At 33.8% G+C, this 14164-nt stretch overlaps 1 protein-coding gene across 1 annotated transcript; it reads left to right on the top strand.

Annotated features, from left to right (window-relative positions):
* The first annotated feature begins 275 nt into the window (after nucleotides 1-275).
* On the top strand, nucleotides 276-7344 carry LOC133331280 (CLIP domain-containing serine protease B4). The gene is made up of 7 exons (XM_061539680.1): nucleotides 276-303; nucleotides 620-1360; nucleotides 6357-6459; nucleotides 6556-6695; nucleotides 6759-6845; nucleotides 6908-7078; nucleotides 7148-7344. The coding sequence occupies exons 1-7, from the start codon at nucleotides 276-278 to the stop codon at nucleotides 7309-7311; spliced, it is 1434 nt and encodes a 477-aa protein (XP_061395664.1). The 3' UTR covers nucleotides 7312-7344.
* Nucleotides 7345-14164: the final 6820 nt, after the last annotated feature.

Here is a 14164-nt window from a genome sequence, read left to right as displayed (position 1 = left end):
TTATTTATTAAAATTATCAGTTAAGACGTGATAGTAAGTTGCTATCCAGAAATATTTAATAAAAAATGTATTCTAAATTTTTGAGCCCCAGAATCATATTTTAGACGATGGGTGTAAAAAATTGGCAGACCTCGTATGTTACAATTTGTATTTAAATGACACACAGATGAATGCTAGACAACAACACTGACGAGGATGACCGATTGAGAGTAAATTGGAAACAGTGCAGCATACCAAATAGTGTGTGTCAAGTTTGCTTTAAAACGATTTACAAAATGAAGCATTGGCTGCAGAATGGCATGTGTAGGGATTGATGTTAGTCGATTTACATATTGATAAAAATCACATATATAAGTTCGTTTTATTTCTCGTCAATGTTCCTTCGAAAAGGCCATGTCTGTTAAGAGATGTATATAGAATATACCCAAAGTGGTGAAGGGTATCATAAAGTCGGCCCAGTCAGACTTTTCTACTTTCTCTACTGGTTAAATTTAAAACATACATATTTCATAAAAATTATTATATTTATGTGAACTTTTTCATATATAATAGCTACTATACTAATTGTAGTAGGAATTTAAAAAAATAAACTTATTGTTTTTTTTTTTCTAAATTTCAGCTTTATCATTTCCCTCCGATGATTCCGTCAGATGTAATTGTATCCTGTTGAAAAACTGTGAGACATTTAATGAATTTATAGATCTCTCAAGCGATATACCCTTCATTACGAGGACAATCAAAGAAGCCATATGTAATTTTGACGGGACAAATATATATGTCTGTTGTCCAGCGAGAATACCCTATAAGCGACATGCAAAAGGAAATCCAAAATTAGATTATTTAGATGAATTGACGGGCCTCAATTGTCCTCCATCATTTGGTGAAGAATACAATTATGATGAATATTTAAGGCAACATCCAGAAGCGGATATTGAAGGAGAAGATGATGCTAGTACCACCGGAAAGGAGTCTGGCAAAAGAGAACGGGTCGATATAAATGGAGTACTGTGTAGTCGTTCACGTAATTGTGTTCGTTTTAAATTTCCCACTGATGATGCGCCAACATATCCTAGACCCACACCACACCCCGACTATCATGGATATGATCATAATTTTGCTGCACCACTTTATCCATTCAATGAGAATCCCCATCGCCATCATCATCATCACCACCATTATCATTATGATTATCATGGTTACAATATTGCCGATCATAGTCAAGAAGAAACTTTTGTGGCACCCAAAACCACACCACCGCCACAGAATGTTAATTCAGAGACGTCTGTTTGTGGTATTTTACCAAAGGGTCAAAGTTCTGAAGTTTATCCTTGGATTGTTAGATTGGCATATTTAAATACAAGTAAGTATAGATCATATAAATCAAATCAATATATCGTATATCAATTATTCATGACATTTCGAACAACTTGTTGCAAATGAATGCTTAAGGCAACACCGATTAAAAATACGCTCAAACTTCGGCAAAGACCCCATCTGGCTTCAGTCATTTCAAAATCGCAAGCACATTGTTTTACACGATTCGATAGGTCACTGATATTTTCAAAGACCGATGTTATCGATTGAGATACACGGGATTTAGTGGTTGCCTCTTGATCGTCGTCCATTATTAATCGTTTGAAATCTACAAAACAAAATAAAATAAGAAGAAAAATTGTTATAAAATATGGGGATAAAAATGGTTTGAATTCTGCAAGTTCTGAATATCTAAACTTCTTCAAATTTGATAGTCAAAAATTCGTCAAATATTGTTACTGTCGAGGGAGAATACCTACCTACCTAGAAAACCGCAAATGCCTTGGATTTTATGATGTATGTTGGTCAAGGTAAACTTACTATACCATACGTCATGATACAGTTGAGGATCTGATGTCAACCATGATTCTGCCTTCTTACTATTGAAAGGACTTGGCCACTAAGTCTTCAAACTTATTAAAGTGCCCAAGTATAAACATTTTTTGGGCATTCGAACCATAAGTATCCGAAAAGTACTAAAATGTACTCAATTTGGTACAATTTCGTACCATGTGAATGGATGGAGCTACAAATTTGGAATGGGAATTGAGGTTGAGAAGTACGGTTGATATATGAAGGTGCTTTTGAAAGCGTGTACTCATGTATACGAAATGTACTAAACTGTACTAAATTTGGTACAACTTGAATTTGTAAAAACGGATAAAGCTGGAATCCTGAAACATTAACGTCGGAGTGTAGGATAGCGATACGTAGGATAAGATATGTAGTTTTGGAAATTTGTACCTATGTGTACGAATGGTACTAAATTGTACTATAGTTGGGACAATTTGGATTTGAGTCAACCGATGGAGTTAGAACAATGAAATTTGGACATACGATTACTACTCCATTGTAGAATTTAGGTATGTTGGTAGTTTGGGAAATTCGTACTTATGTGTTTTAAATTTCGTGCAATTTAAAGTTTCGGTGAATCAATGGAGCTGGAAGCCTGAAATTGGGATTGTTAGAGTGTAGGATTGGGGTACGTAGGAAGTTTAGAAATGTGTACTAAATTTGGTACAATTTGGATTTAGGTAAACGGATAGAGCTGGAACACTGAACTTTTGGAAATAAGATTATCTATTATTGGAGTGTAGGATTGGGGGTATGAATGTAGTTTTGGAAATATGTACGTATGGGTACTAAATTTGATATAATGTGGAGTTAGAGCTGAAATAGTAAAAATTTGAAATTATGATTACTTTTGGAGTGTATGTAGGTAGTTTTGTGAATTCGTACTTATGTGTACTATATTGCACCAAATTTAGTACAATTTGAATTTTGAACTTATAAAGCTGGAATATTGAAATTTGAAGTTAGAATTACTGTTGGCGGTGAGCTATGTCGGAATTGAGCTGTGTACTTTATTTGGTACAATTTAAATTTTGGGTGAACCGATAGAGCTGGTGTTAGGGTCACGGTTGCGGTTGATGGAAGTTTTGGGAATTTGTACTAATGTGTACAAAACGTTACCAAATGTGAACTGATAGAGCTGCAATTCTGAAATCGGGAAATAACATTTCCAAAAATTTGTAGGAAGTTTTAGAAGATTGTACTAATGAGTACTAAATGGTACCAAATGTGAATTCGGGTGAACCAATAGAGAATGGAATCTTGAAATTTGAAGCAAGGATTACTTTTGGAGTGTATGTAAGAAGTTGGGCTATGTAAGAAATTTTGGAAATTTACAATAATGGTACTGAATTTGATATGGTTATATGAAATATGATTTTTATTGGATTTATATTAATGTGTTCTAAATGGTGCTAAATTTTGAAGAATTATGATAGAGCTCGAATCTTAAAATTTGGAATTAGTTTTGAAAATAAGTACTTCAAGAATACGAAAGGAAATAAATGATAAAAAAAATTAGTATGGAGCCGATGAGAATTGGTGATTAGTTTAGAGATATGGAGGTAGTTTTAGAAATAAGTTTTATAATAAAGGAACTAAATGGCAGTAAAATTTTAATTATGATCAATATTGGTGTGTATGTATCCGCCAACGAGCATTAAATCGTGACTTCTACCTGAAGAACACAAATTGACACGAGATCTCCTAAAACCCCAATATTCCAAGACTAATCATTTTATCTTATAGCTACACTATCTGCAATTTCTGCATTAGGCTCTGCTCCCCATAGCGGACTGCAGAAAAAAATAAATTAGCAATAACATCATTTTTTTGTAGTGGGGTATTTGCCTTTGGTACTTTTGGCGTTTTTTGTCAGAGGCCCCGCAAAGTATGAAGATAATAGTATTTATTACGAGTTGTTGATGGATGTAGGTCCACGTTTTGGTATACCCATCAAGGTAAGGATACAACACTTTTCGGTAGTTTGAAGTATTCAGCCGCTTTTTTGTAATTTGTCCTCTAAAAACTATAGTATAAGTACTGGTTGCATTTCTGATTCGTATAAGATGCCCAATTGAAATTAAATTGTGCATCTATTGTAGAATTACATATGCATGAATTGATTTATGTCGATTCACATATAGATACAAATTACATATTTAAGTTCTACAGATTTCATGTTAATAGTCCTATTGACCACCTCTTGAATATAACCGAAGTGGTGAAGGGTATAATAAAGTCGGCCCCGTTCCAATCAATAATTTTCTAGTCTTAAATTTGGTACTTCCTTTTCATAAAGGATAACAATTCTCCTTCGTTTTATGTTTTACAGTGGATCGACCAGGAAGATCTAAACAACGTTTTCACCTGTTAAGTTGAGAAATGTATTCATTACTACCTTCAAAATTAATTTCTTCCACAGGATGTACGGAGAATTTCTTAATAGAAGGAATAGTTTACAATCTATCAGTCCTCTCTGAAGTCGCAATTTATTAGAACTACCGACAGATAATCGTATATCTTAATATAAATATTGGTCCACTTTTTATGGTAGTCCCCATATATATCTTTAAATTTCGTCATCTTGGGTTACATAGGCATGTTTTCCGACCTAATTGACTGTAATTTTATAACTTTCCAAAAATTGTCAACATTGGCCCAATTTCCAGGGTAAACTCCATACACCGGTATTCAATCCCCACCCCCAATTTCTCGATATTTAGGTAATTTTGAGCATGATTTTCAACAAAATTGACTCTTAATTGTTCTTACCAAAAATATCAATATCGGTTCACGTTTTTGTGTAGCCTCCATATAAATGTACCGCCAAATATCCTGTATTTTATGCACGTTTCTCCCAAAATATTCGATGTTTGGGCACGTTTTTTTTACCAAATTGATTATAAATTAATATTTTGGAGTCGCATTGGGTATAAAATTTCCTTACCAAAACTTATAAATATTGATTTAAGTTTTGGGAGAGGCCTTTTACGATTGTTTCAATGGGATTGGCTCTAATTTATACCAATCAATGTTAGGAATATTGTATAGGGTATACATAATACGATTTATTTGATTTTATACTTTAACAAGTGAAAAAGCGTTAAGTTCGGCCGGGCCGAACTTTAGATACACTCCACCATAGATAAACAGACAGGTACTTGAAATGAAAATTTTTGCAAACCGATTACGTAAACCATAATGTAAAATATAAAACAAATTTCAGAAATTTTTAATGGATAATTAAACCCTCAGATTTATGGCTAATGAGGGTGTATACACTTTGACACGGTTAAACTGGTTGTAGACCCCATGTTTCTTTGGACCATCTTATTATTTCTTCCAAACTCGTTCTGGTACCTCCCACACAGGGCTAGGCCTAAATATGAGTTAAAGTTCATATATAGTTCATTATCGAACCTTACGTTCTAGTTTTTTATCTCGGTAAGATGATTACAACAGAGTCTTAGAACCAAACCCAAAACGCGGAACAAATTGCATAACTATATTAATATAAAAAAGGGAGTTATATGGGGACTACCCCAAAAAGGGGGTGAATACTGATAATTTTTTTTCAGCGAATTCGGTTGAAAAACGTGCTCAAGAACCTCAAAGTAGCGAAAATTGGGGGTACCCTTATAAGGGGGCTACCAGAAAAATGGGACCTATATTTATAATTTTTAGTGGAGATATTTGGCACCCAAAAAGAACCAAATGTACCAAATTTCAGCGAGTTCGGTTGAAAAACGCGCTCAAGAGCCCCAAAATACCGACATTTGGGGGGTACCCTTATATGGGGGCTACCAGAAAAAATGGACCTATATTTATAATTTTTAGTGAAGAGATTTGGTACGCCATAAGAACTCAAAGTACTAAATTACAGCCAATTTGGTTGAAAACTACGATCAAAACCCCCAAAATACTGAAAATTAGAGTGTACCGTTATATGGGGGCTACCAGAAAAAATGGACCTATATGTATAATTTTTTGCGGAGAAATTGGGTACCCAATAGGAACTCAATATACCAAATTTCAGCGAATTCGGTTGAAAAACGCGCTCAAGAACCCCAAAATACCGAAAATTGGGGGGGTACCCTTATATGGGAGCTATGCCTAAACGTGGACCGATATATCTTCGAACTTGAACTGCCTGCAGACAAAAGACGACTCTGTGCAAAATTTTGGCGATCTATCTCAACTCGTTTAGACGCTAGAGTGATTACAACAGACGGACAGACGGACATGCTTAGATCGTCTTAGCATTTTACGCTGATCAAAAATATATATACTTTATAGGGTCGGAAATGATTATTTCGATGAGTTACAAATGGAAAAACAAAATTAATATACCCTCCATACTATGGTGGAGGGTATAAAAAAGGCAATTTAAGACAATGGCCATTTAGTGGTGCAAAAATTAAAAAAAAAAAAAAAAAAACGTTTAAATAACGTATTTCTTGTCTTTTCAGCCAGCAGAACTGTTCGTCATAGATGTTTGGGTACAATAATTTCTAGACAGCATATCCTAACCGCAGCCCATTGTGTGGACAACTTAGTGAGAGATTTAAGACTGTAAGTACAATGACTTGAAATTGTGGTGATAATCTCTGACAAATATATATATATATATATATATATTATGCAAATATATTCTGTCTGTAATTGTAGAATTTACGCTCGTGTTGGTGATGATACAAATTTTCAAGATTTCAAAATAATCGAGACCACAATACATCCTGACTACAATGATCCATTGTTCAATAATGATGTTGCTCTCGTCAGATTAGCCAAGACACACAATTCCAAAAGTAAGAGAGGATACTATTTTAACATCTCTATGATTTGAAAATAATTTCAAATTTCTTTTGCAGTACCATTAGTACAAATCTGCTTACCTCAAAATGATAGTGAAATTGCAACGGGCAATACGGGTATTGTGGCTGGTTGGAGTGATAATGGTAAGTTGCTATTCTCTATTTAGAATATTTGAATATTTTTGACAAATGTTGTTTTTTATTAGCAAATTCCAATGTTGCCATTTCTATGGTGCGTTACATCAACCTGCCCATACTAAATAATACAGAATGTGCCATACGCTACGCCAAGTACAGTGAAAACTTTGAAAATAGCATTGTCATAACTCCAAGTGAATTTTGTGCTCAATCTGAAGCCAAAAGAGATGTGTGTGAAGGTATGGTGGATATCCATTTAATTTTAATTTTATAATATATTAATAATTTAATTTTATAATTTCTTATAGGTGACAGTGGTGGCCCCTTTATGAATCGCTCGAAATCTGGTCAATACACCCTCTTGGGTATTGTGGCATTTGGACCCAAAACAAATTGCGGTCAATCTAATTTGCCCGGTGTATATATGCGTGTCAGTTCATATGTTGATTGGATTCAACAAAATATTAGTTAAATTAAAGAAAATTAGAAAATACAAAAATTATTTGTTTAAGTTAAAGTACAATTATGAAGAGTATAAAGTCGTCATTAAAACGACAATAAAATATCTTTAAAAATAAATATAATATACTAGCATATACCCGCTACTTCGTTAGCACAATTCAAATTGTACCAAATTTAGTACATATTAGTACCAATTTCTAAATATTCCTACATACTCCAATCCTACACCTCCACAGTGACCCTGAATCAAAATTTCTGGATTCAAACTTTATCGCTTCACCCACAATTTAAATTGTACCGAATTTGGTACACTTAGTACAAATTTCTAAAACTTCCTACATACCCAACCCTACAACCCCACAGTGATCCTAAATCAAAATTTCATGATTTCAACTTCATCGGTTCACCCACAATTTAAATTGTTCCATATTTAGTGCCCATTAGTACAAATCTCTAAAACTTTCTCATATTTCAATCTTACACCTCAACAGTAATACTGACTCCAAATTTCATGATTCTAGCTCTATTGGTTCTCCTTAAATTCAAATTGTACCAAATTTAGTACCATTTAGTACCAATAAGTATTATTTTCTTAAACTGAATCCTGACCCTAATTCTACATCCCTACAATGATCCTAACTCCAAACTTCATTGTTCCAGCTCTATCGGTTCACCCAAATCCAAATTGTACCAATTATAGTACGATTTAGTACTTTTTGTACACATAAGTAAAAATTTCCAAAACTACGTACATATCCCAATCCTACACTCCGACGGTAATGTTAATTTAAATTTTCAGGATTCCAGCTCGATTTGTACCTCCAAATCAAATTTGTACCAAATATAGTACCATATAGTACTTTTCGTACACATGAGTACACGCTTTCCAAACTCTCCTCATATCGACCCTACTTCTCAACGTTATTTTACATTCCAAATTTCAAGTTTTTGGCCCTATTCATTCACATGCTATGAAATTGTACCAAATTTAGTACATTTTCGTACTTTTCGGATAGTTATAGTTCGAATTTCCAAAAACCCTTTAGTACATCTATCCTACATTCACATAGGATAGATGTACTGGTATCACATTCAGTACTTTTTAGTACTTTTCGTACCGTTCTAGTACGAATTTCCAAAAACCCAGCCTTATCTGTCACCTTTGGACCAAGAGTGACCCTCATCCAAAATTTCAAGATTCAAGCTTCAGCCGTTTCGTCTGGGTGTTGATGAATGGTTAAATCAGTAATCGTTACTCTTTTATTAGTATAGATTAGTATTTTTTAGTACTTTTCGTACCGTTCTAGTACGAATTTCCAAAAACCCAGCCTTATCTGTCACCTATTTACCATTTAGTACTTTTCTTACTTACTTATAAGTTCCGAATCCTGTATTCTGACAGTAATTTTAAATCCAAATATACGTTTTTCATTAAAGAGATAAAAATAATATGTTTATTAAAATATACTATATTTGGTGCAACTTGATTATGTGTGAAAGGGTACATTTGGACTCCAGAATTTTGGAATTAAAGTTACTGTTGGGGTGTATTCGTACTTATGGGAACAAAATGAAAATAGTACAAAATTTAGCACTATTTATTACTTTACATAAACATAAATACGAATTTCTAAAAACATGTCCATACATCAACTCCACTTCCCAACCTGAGTTCCATATAAAATTTCAAGATCCATCTATATATATATATATATATATATAATTAGAAATAAATTTAGTAAAGTTTAGTGCTTTTAGTGCACCTATAAGTCTATTTTCCAAAAACCCTTTTGTTCATATTTCTAACTTTCTGTGAGTGACCCACATTCCAAATTTTAGAATTCTAGCTCTTCCTGTTTGACTAATACAAAGGGTGTCATATTTAGTACATTTTAGTTCTTTTCGTACCCTTCTAGTTCGAATTTCCAAAAACTCAGCCTTACCCCACGCCAACAACAAGCTTCGGTGTTTTATTTTTTTCAACAGAATTGACTCTAATTTGATTTTTCAGGTTCTCATGGAATATCAAATATTCCTTCCCTTAATTAACCATATTCATTTACGTATAGCTCCTATTTATCGATACCAACCCATATTCAAAATTTTGCAGGTTTTAGCCGCATTTTCCCACCGATGTTGCTCTTATATAGATGATCAATATTGGTCTTTGTCATTCCGGGATATTAGAAGGTAAACCGACATGTACATTATAACTTTTTTTTTGCTCAAACTGCTTTATGATGATTTGTTTGACATATATGCAATGAATTTGACAAATTATACCCACTGGATTAACGAAATCCAGTACAATATAAACGTATTGTAAAACACATATTTCCGGAAAATTGTCTATATAGGTCCGAATTTTAATATAGCCCCCACATAATAATGTTTTTAAATTTATCACATCGAATTCCTACAGGTTTATGTTTTAAAATGGACTCCATACAAATGCCAGTTCAATTTTTGCTATATTGAAGTCCCTACCCCAGTGTTTCATCCTGAGAGTCTGTAACCAATCTTAGTGAAGTTTTTATTTTTTTGCTGTCAAGTCGAATAGTCAATCTTTCATATACACTGGTGGTCAATACTGAAGTAACTGAAATTGCAAAGATAATAATTGCTGTAAACTTTTTCAAAAATGAACATACCTGTTTGGTTTTTTTCAGTTTTAAATCGAGTTTTTTCAGTTTAAATGAAATAAATAATAATGTATGGAAAATGAAATTGACTCAATTTTTGTTTGGACAAAACTAAAGCAACTCTACTGTATAAACAGATGAGCTTCGAAATTTTAGTTGTTTTTACCGTTATAATTACCATGTTTAGTTTCCACACTGTTCGATTTCGATTAGGCTACAAACATATACGGTACATCTATAAAATAGCAAAATATCATGGATAATGAAAACAATTTATAACAGATAATTATTTTGAAATATTGAATTTATAAATCCGCGATTTCTCGAAATACAAGTTGGTTTTATGCAACTATATCGGTAGTGATATCAACAATCAATCAACAAATTGTCAGATAATTAAAAAAACACCCATTGAGGAGTTCAACGAAATTGGTGAGAGGTATATCGTTTGGTAAAACCTCAGGAACAGAGTGTAGTGTGGTATTTCCTGAAAAGAATCGGAAAACCATATTGGCTTTCGCAAAAGCTCATTTTAATTGGAATCCGACTCGGTGTTTGAAGACTCAGACTTGAAAAATTACCATGAGTAAATCCAAAAATAAACATATGGAAAAGTGTTAAGTTCGGCCGGGCCGAACTTTGGATACCCTCCAACATTGATATACTGACAGGTACTAGAAATGAAACTGACAGGTACTAGGGAACATACCAAAAAGTGGACCTATGCGGACATTTCTAAAAACGGATTATGTAAACTATAATGTAAACCATAATACAAATTTCAGAAATTTTTAATGGATAATTATACCCTCAGCCTTATGGCTAATGAGGGTGTATACAATTTAACACGGTGAAAATGTGCCTCATCGAAATATTGGTTCTAGACCCCATGCTTCTTTGGAGCAAATCCGTTTCAGAAAATTTAGATTTCATCCAAACTTTGCCCTTCTTATTATTTTTTCCGAACTTAGTTCAAATTCGAAGATGGGGAATATCGGTCCACTCCTTCCGGAACCTCACCATAGGGGCTAGGCCTAAATGCTGCTATAGTTCATTATCGAATGATACGTTCCAATTTTTTTCGCTATCCTCCGCAGGTGAAATGTTTACAACAGAGTCTTAGAACCAAACTCAAAACGCGGAACAAATCAGATAACCATTTTAATATAAACCAGTAAGGAAAGTAGTAAAGTCGGACGGGGCCGACTATATGATACCCTTCACCACTATGGGTATATTAAAGAGGACTATTAACATGAAATTGGATGAAATAATAAATGTGACATTTATCTAAATGTGAATCTACCTAGATCTGTCCATAAAGAATGTAAATCGACTTCAAACAAATATAAATAGGTCATATGTTGGGCTATGTCTGTACTTCTAGAAAACGCAACTACGTAATTCTATGCTCAATTTTGTACGTTGTGCAAAATTTGATGTCAATCTGACTAACATGAGGAGTTTGATGCCCAATTTTCTTGAAATCGGGCGAAAATATATATGGAAGCTCTATCCAAACACTAAGCGATTTCAAGCAAAATTGTCACAGGTTAGGTTATACTAATTTCAGAACGTTTTGTTCCTATTGGTTCCTTGGTGCGTCAATTATTTAAAATCAATCTATAATAAAAGGGAGCTATATCTAAATCTGGACCGATTTTCACGCAACAATGCAGACATCACTCTAGGCTCAATTCAGTACGTTATGCCAAATTTCGTGCAAATCGAAAGATATATAGCGACTTTAGTGCACCATTTACATGAAATCGGACAAAACTATATATGGGAGCTATATCTAAATCTGGATCGATTTTCACGAAACTTGGCAGACATCATTCTAGACCTAAATGATTAGTCTGTACCAAATTAAATCGAAAGATATATAGGGGCCGTTTACATTAAATCGGTTAAATATATGTATGGGAGCTATATCTAAATCTGAACCGATTTTCCCAATTTCAATAGGGTTCGTCCTTGGGCCGAATAAGTGACCTATGCCAAATTTCATCCAATTCGGATCATAAATGCGACCTGTACTTTGTTTACAATTTAACATGGAAAGACAGACAGAAGGACGGACGGAATCGACATAGAAAGTGATTCTATGCATATTCTCAAAAGGAACCATGTGTCTATCTCGTTTCCTTTTGCCTGTTACAAACATATGCACGTATGTCTTTGTGCACAGTGTGGTGAAGGGTATAAAAAGGGGTTATATGGGGACTACCCCAAAAAGGGGGCCAATATTAATAATTTTTGGTAGGGAGATTTGTTACCCTATACGACTACAAAATACCAAATTGCAGCAAATTCGGTTGAAAAACGCGCTCAAGAACCCCAAAATACCGAAAATTGGGGGTACCCTTATATGGGAGCTATGCCTAAACGTGGACCGATAAAGCTCATCTTCGAATTTGACCTGTCTGCAGACAAAAGACGCTGGATTGATTACAACAGACAAACGGACATGGCTATATCGTCATAGAATTACGCTGATCAAGAATATATATACTTTATAGGGTCGGAAATGATTATTTCGATGAGTTACAAACGGAAAAAAATTAATATACCCTCAATACTGTGGTGGAGGGCATAAAAAGGGGTTATATGGGGACTACCCCCAAAAAGGGGGCGAATATTAATAATTTTTGGTAGGGAGATTTGTTACCCTATACGAGTACAAAATACCAAATTGCGGCAAATTCGGTTGAAAAACGCGCTCAAGAAACCCTAAATAGCGAAAATTTGGGGTACCCTTATATAGGAGCTATCTTCAACCTTAAGAAAAATTTTTGAAGTATCATAGATAGCAAAATCAAAAGAGATTCACAAAAAAATAGACATAACCTCTTTCCAAAGGTTCTGGATGCAAGGAATAGTATACCTAAAGATCAAATTGAGTATCTAATAGATTTAATGCCTCGTAGGTGTGCTGTTGTAATGAAAAATCATGGTTATTCTGTCCATTACTAGCAAAATTTGCTTATTTTTAAGAAAAAATTAAAAAAGTTGCTTTAGTTTTGGCCAAATTTACTGTGAAAAAAAAATTACTGTGAAAAAAATTCATTTCGGGGCGGGCCCGGGCCCCCAGGGCTCCCCCCTGCGTACGTCCCTGTCTGCACTCACAAAGGTCCAGCTACTTTATAGATAATTTGGTCGAAAGATTGATTTTATCGCTTTTCTAGTAACAAATTTTAAAATATTACAGTATAGTTCTGCAGTGCAGTAATTTAAACATTCTATATTTCTAAAGCATTTAATGGGTTAAGCAAAAATAAATCTGAGAGACTGGTTATAGCTCTCCCTCTCACAAAGTGTACAGCGGTCTGCTCTAAAAGTCAGCGACAACGACATAAATTGTTAATTAAAAAAACACGAAGACCATTACCGCTCCATGCCATGCCATGACAACTAAAAAGTAAACAAATCGCATTCGGACTTCTTAGTTGACGAACTAAGCTTAAACGGTTAAAACGTCAAACCAGTTGCGGATCATGTCACAAGTTCGGTCGGCTCGTTAAACGGGATATTTGACAAACAAAGAAACAGACGTAGAAAACAAAACAAAAAGAAGAAGCTACTAGTCAAAAATTGTTGTTTTTTTTCGTAATTCCCAAACAACGACAATAAAAGAAAAAAAAAACAAATATTTTAAAATCGAATTTTCAATAAAAAATTATTTAATACAGTTCCTCTCGTAACACCGGCATTTGTATTATTTAACTTCTAGTCCAAAAGAACATAAATTGTGATCAGAATTTGTAATTTCTGCCAGCACCAGATATTTGTTGTTATTGCATGGGCCAAAAAAATCCCCTCAGTGCTAATAAAATGGCAAAAGTGTATTTGTTAATAAATGTTCGTCTATATGTGTCTTTTATTTTGCTTTTGTTTTTCATCAACTCCCCGGCTTTTGCACGTAAGTATAAATAGCCGTTGTAGCGCCAAAAATAATTAGAAATATTCTAAAAATATTTACACCCCATTTAAATAGAATATCAATTCGGTTACTAAATATTTATTAATCCATTGAAATACAGTAAAACGACGAAATATTGAATTCTATTCTGGTTTGTTTTTAATTGAAAATATACAAATTTTCATTTATGAATAGGGTAAGTGCACCAATAGTCGGCACTTTAAGAATTTTCGCTTTTTAAACGTTTCACCATTCCAAGTGCATCTTTTCCACGATATTGTATTTAGGTTCATCTGTTT

The sequence above is a fragment of the Musca vetustissima genome, unplaced genomic scaffold (assembly GCF_032173495.1).
Source record: "Musca vetustissima isolate MV318-11 ecotype Yass unplaced genomic scaffold, APGP_CSIRO_Mvet_v1 utg12702, whole genome shotgun sequence".
Classification (NCBI taxonomy): domain Eukaryota; kingdom Metazoa; phylum Arthropoda; class Insecta; order Diptera; family Muscidae; genus Musca; species Musca vetustissima.
This window is presented reverse-complemented; position numbering and strand designations above follow the sequence as displayed.

Bases quoted from the DNA above. Each gene is read 5' to 3' on its own strand.
- LOC133331280 (XM_061539680.1), top strand. From the start codon at position 276: ATGAAGCATTGGCTGCAGAATGGCATGT. The intron at 6,696-6,758 runs GTAAGAGAGGAT...TTTCTTTTGCAG, and splicing joins CAAGACACACAATTCCAAAA to TACCATTAGTACAAATCTGC. The intron at 6,846-6,907 runs GTAAGTTGCTAT...GTTTTTTATTAG, and splicing joins GGCTGGTTGGAGTGATAATG to CAAATTCCAATGTTGCCATT.